Below are 11,784 nucleotides of genomic sequence, written 5' to 3'. Positions count from 1 at the left end.
GTCACTTCAAAATAGAAATTTAATGTATTTTAAATACATGTCTGTGTCTCCCAGAGCCTCCATTAACCTGGTAAGTTACAGACCTCTGATTTTCTTGAGGTGCCTGAGTGTCCTTTGTATTCTGCTCCAGATGTTTCCGTATTAGTTCCTGTGTGCGGGCTCTTACTTCCTTTTCTATCGCTGCTTTTCTGAACTGGTTGAAGAGCTCATCTGATGATTTCAGTGCACCTGATGTTTTAACTGGTTTGCCTAAACTTTTCCAAGAGTCTGCATTCTTGATCTTTATATCCTGAAACAAATATCTGATTCAGTTTATGTCTAAAGATGACAACTAAATTTTGGAAGAAAAGCAATATTTCTTGATACAGTAATGGATCAAAAGTAAAGATTCCAAAGGCTTCAGGTAATTTTACTAAACTTAAGTTTAGTAAACATGTTAAAGGTTTCTAAAGTCAGAAATAGCATAACAGATTAGCTAAATTCAATTATTCATCTAAGATCAAATTAAAATAGCATGCTTGACAATTATTTCAACTTAATGTAAAACATATATGTTAAGGGTATGACAATCTATAAGAAATATAAAAATTAACTGATCACTGTAATCAAGATATTTATCAAGATATTTATGATCCTATGGGGAAAATAAAGCAAAAATATACAAACGATTAATCAGAGGCAAAGTAAGATAATGCCAGAGTTTTAAAACCTAGTTTTCTCAGTTGCACTAGACATTTCAAGGGCGCAATAACCGTATGTGGCTAGTGGCTATCATTTTGGACACTGGATATTACATGTCTAGATGGCCCTTCTAAGCAATTAACCTGCCACATTCTCCATGATAGTTAATGTTACACCACAAACATGCCTTAGTAATTTTAAGACTGATATCATGTCAAGATTCTTTCCTGACCACAATGAAAATAATAGAATACCTAGAGTGTGTACGAAACCACAAAAGCCCCCAAAAAGTCAAAGCAATTTTGAGAACGAACAAAACTGAAGAGATCACGCTTTCTGACTTCAAGCTGTATTACAAAGTTACAGTAATCAAAACGTATGGTATTGGCATAAAAACAAACACACAGCTCAATGAAACAGAATAGAGAGTCCAAAAATAAATGCATGCACTTACGCATTCACAACAAAGGAGTGAAGGATATAAAATGGGGACAGGACAGTCTCTAATAGGCGGTGTTGGGAAAACTGGCCAGCCACATGCAAAAGACTGAAACTAGACTACTATTTCACACCATACACAAAAATCAACTCAAAATGGATTAAGGGCTTGAATATAAGACCTGAAATCATAATTATAACCCCTAGAAGAAAACATAGATGCTAAGCTCCTTGACATCCATCCTGGTGATGAGTTTTTGAATTTGACACCAAAAGCAAAGGCAACAAAAGCAAAAATAAACAAGTGGAACTACGTCAAACTACAAAGCTTCTGCATACCAAAGGAAACAAACACAAAATGGAAAGGCAACCTGCTGGATGGCAGAAAATACACGCAAATCATGTGTCTGATAAAAGGTTAATATCTAAGATAAAGAACTCATACAACTCAACAGCAGAAAAACAAACAAGCTGAATAAAACACGGGCAGAGAATCTAAACTGACATTTTTGCAAAGAGAACACACAGATGGCCAATAAATCCATGAAAAGGTGCTCAACATCACCAATCATAATGGGATATTAATCAGAAGGGAAGTACAAATCAAAGCCCCGATGAGATACCACCTTCACACCTGTCAGCATGGCTACTATCAAAAAGACAAAAGATAACTGTTGGTGAGCATGTGGAGAAAAGTGTTGGTGGGAATTTAAATTGATATGGCTGTTGCAGAAGACAGCATAGAGGCACCTCAAAACCCAAAAAGTGTAACTGCTAAATGACCCAGCAGTCCCACGTCTGGGTACACGGCTACAGGAAATGAAAGCAGAATCCTGAAGAAAGATCTGCACTCCCCTGGTCACTGCAGCATTACTCACAGCAGCCAAGACTGGAAGGAACACACGGGCCCGTCAGTGGATGAATGGGAGAAGAAAATGTGGCATACGTACACCGTGGAGTATTATTCAGCCATAAAAAACCAAGGAAATCTTGCCACTTGCGACAACATGGATGGACTTTGAGGGCATTATGCTAAGTGAAATTAAGTCAGACAAATACCATATGCTCTCACTTATATGTGGAATCTTAAAAAAAAAAAAGCAAGGAACAACAGCCCCCCAAAAAAGCCCCAAATTTATAGACAGAAAAGACTGGTTGTTGCCGGAGGAGGGGGTGAGAAGTGGGCAAAATGAATGAAGAGAGTCAAAAGGCACAAATTTCCAGTGTAAAATTAGTCCTGGGGATGCAACATGCAGCGTGGTGACTACAGTTAATAAGGCTATTATATATTTGAAATTTGCTGAGAGTAGACCTTAAAAGTTCTCATCACAAGAAAAAAAATGTGAACTATGTTGGGAGAGTGACAGACTAGACTTCCTGTGGGGGCAATTTCTCAGTATATACAAACATCAGATCTTTAAGGTGCATTCCTGAAACTAGTAATGTCTTGTGTCAGTTCTACCTTAAGTTAAAAAAAAGAGCTCATCTACTTGTCCGGTGGGGAGAGGGCCGTGCGGCGCCGCCGCCCTGTCCAACTTTCTGGTTTCGGTCACCGCCTCCGCAGTAAGTACGCTTGCTCGCTCCTTTCTTTTGTTTCCGTGAACTATTAGGTCGAAATTTGTCCGTGGTCTCAGTAAGGCAGAAAGAGAACTTGTGACAAGACACCCCCATAAGCCTTCTTAGTTTCCGGCCTGAAGTCGTAAAAGGAGTCAGACAGCCCTCCTCGCCCCGACCGCACGACGGCCTTCGCCGCTGGCCGCCCAGCTGTGCTTATTAAGTCCTTCCTCTGTGTTGCCGACTAAACCTGTCTTTGTTCCTGTCCACGGAATGGGCTGCTCAGACTTCGTTTTTTACTGAGTCAGCAAAGAATCTTGCCTTCGGACAGAGGTGTGGACCAGGGCAGGCAACATCTGGTAGCATATTTACTAGGAAGTGAAGAGAGGATGAAACCCTGGTCTCTCTGTCCCTGAAATTTCTGTTTAATCGCAATGAAATTCTGGCAGACCATCAAACAGGGAAGTTCACGTTTGGGTTTGGAGTTCAGGACAGTTTTCAGGTATCACAGAGAAGAATAAAACTTCTGGCAGGCAGAGCTGAGGATGGAAAGCACTCCTCACTGAAGAAAGAACATGACAGTTGAACAGTACAGGTGTATCTGGGGAGAAGCGAGAAGTTCAGTTCCAGTGAGTCACAAGGCAGACAGTTAACGCTGAACAGCTGGCTGGCGTCATGATGTGAAGGTGTTTCACCTTCATTCTGGAGCCCAAGTTAGAACCACTGCAGGTCTGTACACACCAGTAATACGCTCAGAGCAGCACATGGGGAGGAGCAGTGCAGGGCTGTTAAAGGCAGAAGCGACCAGAACAAGGAGGGCTCCAGTTAGTCCGACCAGCTGTGAATGTTACAGAGAGCTCGGAGTGAAGGCAGTGAACCCTGGTTTGTGGGGCAGAAGTAGAAAAGGAAATATCTTGAAAGTAAAACCCAAAGAGTTTAGCAATTCCTCAGCTGCAGGGGACTGAGAAGTCAAAAGTGACTAAAAGTCACAGGAAGTCAGGTCTAGAAGTATGTACCTGAGTCCTCCGCAGAGAGACTGTACCTGGTACCTGACCACCGTGGATGTCCCGTCAGAGAGAAGCAGTGCAAGGCCCTGGCTCCCTCCCCCTCCAGGACTCAGGGAGGGAGGCAGCAGTCTTAGACACCACTGGTTCCTCCAACAGGGCAAATTACAGGAACAAGGGAACAGTTATATTCTGGGTAAAATTAAGGCATAGCTTCTCAACTAGGGGTGGTCCTCCTCTGCCCCGGGAAGACATCTGGCAACGTCAGAGCAAGCTTCTGCTTGTCCCACAGTGGTGGGGAGGGTGTACAGCACCCGGTGGGCAGAGGTTAGGGTTCCTGGGAAGCACCCTACAACACACAGCCCTACTCCCAGCGGAAACCTGCCCAGCCTAAAACGTCAATAGTGCTATAACTGAGGAAGTCTGGTTTCAAATGTAAGCAGGTGGTGGGAAAATAAGACAAAAGGAATGATAGAGACCACGGAGATGGCTGGAGAGCTCCACAAAACGTCTCTGTCAAATGAAAGAAAATTAATAAGAGAGAGGAGTCTTGGCAAGAAGGGTAGCTTTTCTTGAGGCAGAAGTAAGAGAACAGCAAAGGTGCTGCTCTGAGTAAAATGACAAGAGGCTGGGAGTTTGCTGAAATGTTTTATTTAATCTCAGCTCTTCTTCGGGCAAGTGCTCGAACTGTCTGGGCTACAGTTTATTCACAAAGACTAATTCTCAAAAATCTCTCCTAGCGCCCAAATTCTGTAGCCTCCCTTTCAGGTGAGTGGTCACCTGCTGACAACGAGTAAGCAAGGGTGGGAAACAATACCAAGAATGGCAACAGTCTGTTGCGAAGGGAACAAGCCACACAGCCCCATTCCTGCAGAAGCTGTCACTTCAACACTGAGTCCCTGCTGCGCGTGAGGCACTAGGGACAGACAGACAGCGGACGTGGTCGCGTGTACCGTCGGCACAGGCCCCAGCAGCCTGGCACTTACTGGATGTTCTGCTGCTTATCTGTGCTGTAACCGCTTTGCCCCTTTGAGAATCTTCTTGCTGCTTTCAAACCTGATTATGGGTCAGCCTAGATTACAGTCTTGTTAAATTAGAAACAAAGAATTTAGTACACAGTAAACCAAGATTTAATTTGAGAAACTGCTGCATTATGCTTTCCATCCTAAAGGAGATGGATGACACTTCTGTTGTCCAAATAAAAAAACAATAAAATAACGGGGAGGGCGTAGCTCAGGGTTAGAGCGCGAGCTTAGCATGCATGAAGTCCTGGGTTCAATCCCCACCGCCTCCATAAAAAAACAGTAACACTAAGTTTAAAAAACAGTAAAATAAAATTATGTTGGATATCAGAAAAAGCACTTTTAAAATGGTTCTTATCAATAAAAATCACCCAAATTAAACACAGGACTCTTTGATGATCATAATTATTAGCAGAGCATTATGTACGAAAGTCAGAGATTCTAAGAACAAGAAAACATAAGCGCCAAAGCACTGTGCTCCTTGCAGTGAACTGTCAGACCCACTAGCACGCCCACACAAAAGGATTTGTCCTCTGAAGTATTTACAGTGAGAAAGGAAAGGAACGAATGGAAGGAAAGGAGGGAGAGCGAGGGAGGGAAAAAGGGGGCTATGTGAATATCTCACTTACAGTTTCTGAGAATTACTAGATTCAAATGTCTAGAATAGTGTCTGATGTATCTAATGCATCCCAAACATCTCGAGCACTTGCTGAAGTGCTCAGTGTATGGCTGAAGATTAAGTGCACGAAAGACTCCATTAAGAAATTACCATAACAAATTCCAAAAGATAAGTTTTGTAACATGTTTTAAAATCAGGATAGCTGGTAGGGGGGAGGGTATAGCTTGGCGGTGGAGCACATGCTTAGCACGCACGAGGTCCTGGGTTCAATCCCCAGCACCTCCACTAAAAAGCAAAAAACAAAAATAAAAAACAACATCAGGGTAACTGGCAAACATTACAGAATTTACAATTAAACACAAGTATGGGGACTAATGTAGAAAGTGGGGACACGTGTTGCTCACAGGTTAACTTTTTTTTTTAACAAATAGGCAAAAATTAGTCTTAGAGATCCAAAAATTCATTCAAATTAGGGTTTAAAATACCTCTTGTACTACTTCCATACTTCGATTTTAAATCCCTTCAAGATTTATGAGAAAACAATAAGATGACTCTTACCTTCTGCACAGGAAGGTGACATTCTGATTCTGATGCCACTGTGTCGTCACCGCCGGCCTGATGCCGCGCAGGCGGGGCAGCCAGGCGCTGCTCAGAACCTCCTGCATGCAACAGTAGAACAGTACAGTCAAGACACTGCATCCTTAGCCTCCACAATCGGACCTTTCTCTCCCCTAGGCCACAAACGGCGAATAACTGATTGTTTGTGCTTCTTAACTTTGGAGTATTCTTACTCGGGGAATTGTTACACTGTAAAATAAACATTTTTCACTTGAAACTTACCTCCTTCCCTTTTCTTCTTCTTCGTCTTTTTTGTTTTTTTCTGTCAGCATACAGCACAGCTGACATTGTGGCTCATCCACCAAAACCTACGGAGCCCCGCCCGGGGCGCAGCGGCCCTGCCTGCGCACGGACCTCCGTCCCAGGCGCGGCCTTCCCCGGGCCGGGCCGGTGGCGGCGACCCTGCCCCCACACCAGTGCACCACTTGGAGGAGGGCGAGCCGGGGCCAACGCAGGGCTTCCAGGGGCAGGCGCTTCCTGGTGGCCGAAGTGAGGACAAAGGCAAGACAAAGAACGGAGAGGACAGACACAGGACACCTGAAGTACCCTGTGAGGGGAGAGGAGTCAGACACGCAACGTCGCGTGAGGTGAAGGGGACAGACTACGCAGTCCCGAGAGATGGGAAGCCTTCACACGAGCACTTCGCCCGTTACGAGTGACGCCAGGGGCGGACACAGAGCTCACGCCTCGGGCAGGCCAGGCCTGAGTGACGGACCTGCTCCCGGACTGCTCGTGTGCATGCTGTCAAAATTCCTCATTGTGTGAGCCAGTTTGGAGCTGACTTTTCTGTCATTTGTGACCAAGAGCATCCTCGGGTATGAAATTTAATTGAGTCATTTCTGTTTCAGTTCTCTCCAGCTCTTGTCTATAGGTCCCAACTAATTGGCTCAAGCTCATAAAATCCTGGTCACCTAGAATTATGGGAACTGACACCTAAGCCTCTACCGCCCATCAGTTCCTTTGGTTATCTGGCTGAATCACACTACTTAAACTTAAGGTCTGAAGAAGGAAGGTCCATTAAAGGAGATGAGTGAGCACAGGAGGGTGAGACAAAACACTGTCAGCGGATGCCTGAATAAAAGAACAAAGTTTAAATTCGCGTGTCCCTACCAGGCTCAGTGGACCTACGTCTTCTCAGTTAAACAGGAGTGGAAAAACAGGGAGAAAAGCTCTCAGGAGAGAACTACGTCCTTTCTCTGCCTAGGGTCAGAGCAGGAAGAGCACACATGTCAACAGCAGTAAATTATAAATGACTCAGTTGGATGACTCTAAGTTGGTAAGCGGTGACAGTGCCATTATCAAGAATTAAAGAGGAAAGATTTAAATGTGGGAATTAAAAGGGGGAAGTCCACTTTGGCATGCTGTGTCTGAGATGCCCATGTGCTGTTTAAGATGCTTGGTAGAGTTGTATGAACGTGTCTGAGGCCTGGATGCATGAGCTGTGAAAATGAGACTAGAAGTCACAGACACCAAGGAGAACGCCCAGGGAGAATGTGTAAGTGGAGCCTCCAGCCTGTTACATGCCATAGTGAGTAGAAAATGACCCACGTGTGGCACACTGGGGCAAACGGGAGGTCTGCTCCAAGCCTGCTGCTGTGAGAGCTGAGGGGGGGGTCCTGGCTTAGAAAGTCGTGCTTTGGAACACGGCTAGAAAGGCCTGGAGAAAAGCAAAATGGTAAGATGCTTAAGATGCTTGAGCACGTGGCTCAGAGTACTGTCAACATTTAAAGGAAGGCAGGTAAAGAAGGAACCTCGTAAGGAGCATTCAGAGATGGGACAGTCAAGAGAACAGTGTCACAAAAGCCAAGGTCCAACTCTCTGAAAAACATTTTCGTATGGATGACCCTCTGCTCCTCCACACACTACGGAACTCACTTTCGCAGACCTCTGCTCTTCATCTGGGTTCCAGGCCCGCCAGCCTGCATCTGTGACCAGCCGCCGTCCCCCGCGCCGCCCAGGCTCCCACCCCTTTGTTATTAAAACCCAGCGTGTTCTCACCCTTGGGAGAGCTGTTACGCCGCCCCTGTGTTTTCTCTCTCTTTCCCCTTTTCTTCTTTCCATTACTTAATTTTTTTCCAACTACTCCCACAGCCCACCCGGCCTCTTCCTTGTCTGGTGCCTACGCGCCGTTGCTCCAGCTGCCCCGACACAGCACCGGGAGGCTAACCCCCCTGACGCGCGTTCTGTCGGAACCCTTTCGCCGGCTGCACACTGACTACGCCGTGACTGCCAAGCTCAGAGTCTCCAGGTACTGCAGTTCTTTATGGTCTGAACCTCACCTACCTTTCCAAATTTATTTCCTTGTATTCCTGCTTATCCAACCAAAGCGTTGGTCATGGCGAATTACTGGTCACCTGAATACCTTCCTATGTGTTGCTCCCTCTAACAAAAATGCCTCTCAAGCCTGTATACACAAATACACGTCTTCCAAAGAGACTGTGCAATTCTGCCTTCCTCATCTCCTTAAATTTCATTTTTGCCTCTTTTAGGGCACATTATTTTTACTTTACAGACCAGTTGCTGTTTTTTCCTACTAGATGGAAAAACTCCTTGATTTACCTTCCACTTGCCATGTTCAGTCACACTTTCATGATAGCATATTTAAAAAAAATTCTTAATACAATTGAGGGAAGACTTTTATGAGCTGGGGAAAGGATAAACTATAAAGATAAGCTGAGTAATCGTCTGTGACTAAAAACTCCAACTTATTTTAAGGGAAAAAAACCAGACATCTTCCAGTTCATGTGGAGATGATGGCAAAGATTTTGAAGAAAACTGACAACACTTAAGACTTCAACTTAAGTATTTTTGTACTCTAACACTCTTGTCAAACCACAAGAAAACTTCAGTAGAAACATTTCTGCCTTCATTGTGTAATGGTTTAACCAAAAATTTATTTCCACCAAGATCAAACTCCAGAAAGGTAAAATTCCATATACATTTTATAGGTTATATACATTAGCAGTTTCCCTTGGGCACAGTGCCACCTACAGTTGGCAAATGCAAACCACTCCGGTTCTGAAAAATTTGCTGAGCACAGCAGAACAGCCACTCGGCATCAGAAGCTGAAGGAATACGATAAACCGACCCCCACCGAAGACTCAGACATTTAAAGCCTGATTTTCATGGGTAGGATGTTTTCTTAAAATAGGAACAAAAGACCATCTTGACTGCATTCTTTCCACTACTTTTCAATGTCTTTGTTCTTCTTCAAAGCTATCCCTGCCATTCTTCTATGAACCCACTATAATGAAAACAGCAACTTTTCTCTATTCTGGTTCTTTCTGATCAATCTTCAAATGTTTTCAAATCTCTCAATTTCAAAACTCAAAACAAAACCACCTCGCCCAGTCTTACAAAAATCAAAAGTAAAAAAGCCCACCTTCATGTTAAAGCTACAGCTACCTTCCCGTCTTCTTCACCAATAAATGTGAAAGACTGGTTTACGTTCAGATTCCATTACTTGTCAGTTTACAACAATCTGCCTTCTGCCCCAGTCAAAACGGCCATAAAGGAAGACTCTGCAAAAGCAGAAAGTCTCACACGGCCAGTTTCAACCTTCTCTCCGCCTTCCTCATCCTTCTTTAACGCTTCGTAGTGGGACGTGATACCCTTGGCGATGCTTTCCTCCTAAACACATACCTCTTGAGCGTCTATCATACCATTTTCCTCTTCCTTTTAGCTTTAATTTCCTCTTCTGTTAACTTATTTTATCTTCTTCTACTTTTACTAAGGGAGTTTGGTTACCTAGAATTTTGTCATTGACCCTTCTCCTCCCTCTCTGCACATTTTCCTGGATGTTTTCATTCATTCTCATGGCTTCACGTAGCTTCTACATATTGGTAATCCTTACAGTTCTTGTTACACCCTATTAATTCCAGAAACCCATTTCTAGTTGTATAATTCCAGTTAGATTTTCTTTAGCATCTCAAACACGTTCAAAATGAGCACTGCCTCTTATTTTCAACCCGACGATCAGATAATTCTCCGGAGACACTTACTCTAATGAAGCTTGGTAATTCTGCCACAAAAATGTCTAATTTAGCCACATGCTTTCTGTACTTACTGCCTTGGTTTTGGTTCCCATAATTTCTTTCCTAGACTACAGCACTCGACTCCTTGCATGGTCCCCACCACATCAGAGCATCTGCGTCTTAGTCCATCCCCTACAACGTAAGCAGCAATCTCTTCCTAACATAAAATCTGATTTTGTTATGCTCGTGTTTAAAGCTACCTGTTGTGTACAAAATAAAAGAGCTCAATGTAGACCTCAGTGCACTGGTATTTAAGGTGATTTATGACCTAGAACAATATCTTCAGTTTTTCTCCCGAGTATCTTAAGAATCTTTTTCCAGAAAAGGATGGATATAAAAATTTAACACTCTGAATCTCTGTCTATGCCTCTTCCGGGGTGCCCTCCAGTGTTGCCTTTGGTGTTGGTCTCCACCCCTCCTCCACGGCCAAGAGCTACAACTCGAGTTAAACACGAAATGGAATACTCAGCGCAGAACAGTAGGGAGTGCTTACTGACAGCAACAGAGGAGGATCAAAATGTGTCTGTTCCCCTTGTCTGTGCTGCAGTAAAACAGCTTAGAGATTTCTTCTGCTGTGGAGAAACCCCTGCCCTTGGAGGCCGAGTGGAAACCCGGGAGCAGTCTGGAGGGAGGGAGACACGGATGTGGAATACGCACACCTGCTTCGGGTCTAGGCCTGAGCACACGAGCTGGGCTCGTCACTGTCAAAGAAGCGTCCGCCTGTGCCCTGCAGCCCAGGGGGGCCAGGCTGAGAACGCCGTACCTGCACTGCTGGTAAGACTAACAGGTAAGGCGTTTATAAAGTCACATGAATCTAACAGCAAACCGATTTCCAGCTTTGGAAGATGTTTTTGGTAACAGGAACCACCACTAGGCAAGTATTTCTAGCCCAAGTTTCCTTAACTGTAAACTATTTTTAATGTTTATGACCTCATTTCTCTACCTGTAGAATCTCTCGATGTGCTTTCTCTATTCCTGTCTACCTTTCCAACTTACACAGACTTCATGGCAACGAGGGCAACATCTCCCAAGTCAGAGCTTGACAGCATGAGCCACGGTGGTGACAGCTCTATATACACGGCCCACATACCAATTCATCTGGAAGTAAGTTGCGTGTGAACTGTATACACACTTTTCTTTCATTCAAATGTAATGCGTACCTTTGGGAGCAAAGCACTATGCTTCCTATGCTCCACTATGCTTCCTAATTCCATGTGATTATTTCTAACATGGAATTTGCTAGTTATGATTTTCAGTATCCCAGATACATAACATTTAGGATGATCTTAGCATTTTCATGTGTAGATTTAGAAATCAGCTGTTCAACCGGTCACTCACTTGTTAATTTCCTACCTGAAGGAGGCACAAGTTGCAAAGCTGACGTGCTTTCCACACCCTGTAAATGTTCTGATCCTTGACGATCAAGCACTGGCTGGTGGTGATTTGGTGCTGCTCCACCCGAACACGTGGTCTGATGAGCACGGGTAGTTTTCCCAGAGGCTGCATCTTGCACAGAAGACTGTATCTGTTAAGACAAAGGTAAACAGAGATTTAACCACACAAGAAGTGTAACTAAGAAAACCAGCACAGGAGGACAGAACATAATTTAACACCGCCTTTGAACGTAACATCAAGTCACACACACTTACAAGGTGAAACCATCCCTGTCTTACAAATGAGGAAGCTAAGGGTTAGAAACAGCTGGCCCCTCACACAGCTCGTGAGGGGAGCTCATCAAAGACTGCGATCTAGCTACCAGGACGCAGACTTACACGCACGTTATTAACCAGTGATGCTTACTTTCAAATGCTTTC

At 44.2% G+C, this 11,784-nt stretch overlaps 1 protein-coding gene and 1 long non-coding RNA gene across 2 annotated transcripts in view; one reads left to right on the top strand and one right to left on the bottom strand.

Moving 5' to 3' along the window:
• BRDT (bromodomain testis associated) overlaps positions 1–11,784 on the bottom strand; it is a 45,536-nt gene that overhangs the window by 10,914 nt on the left and 22,838 nt on the right. Inside the window, exons 14-16 of the mRNA XM_074369942.1 lie at positions 11,324–11,495; positions 5,877–5,977; positions 84–289 (exon numbers count right to left, since the gene is read on the bottom strand). Coding sequence (XP_074226043.1) covers positions 84–289; positions 5,877–5,977; positions 11,324–11,495 — 479 coding nt within the window. The remainder of the gene's footprint in view (positions 1–83; positions 290–5,876; positions 5,978–11,323; positions 11,496–11,784) is intronic.
• LOC141578607 (uncharacterized) lies at positions 2,550–11,374 on the top strand. The gene is made up of 3 exons (XR_012509086.1): positions 2,550–2,682; positions 6,206–6,751; positions 8,028–11,374. It is a non-coding gene; the product is annotated as an uncharacterized LOC141578607 (long non-coding RNA).

This window comes from Camelus bactrianus, chromosome 9 (genome assembly GCF_048773025.1).
Source record: "Camelus bactrianus isolate YW-2024 breed Bactrian camel chromosome 9, ASM4877302v1, whole genome shotgun sequence".
Lineage (NCBI taxonomy): Eukaryota > Metazoa > Chordata > Mammalia > Artiodactyla > Camelidae > Camelus > Camelus bactrianus.
Note: the sequence above shows the minus strand (reverse complement) of the source record. Positions and strands in the feature narration are given on the sequence as shown.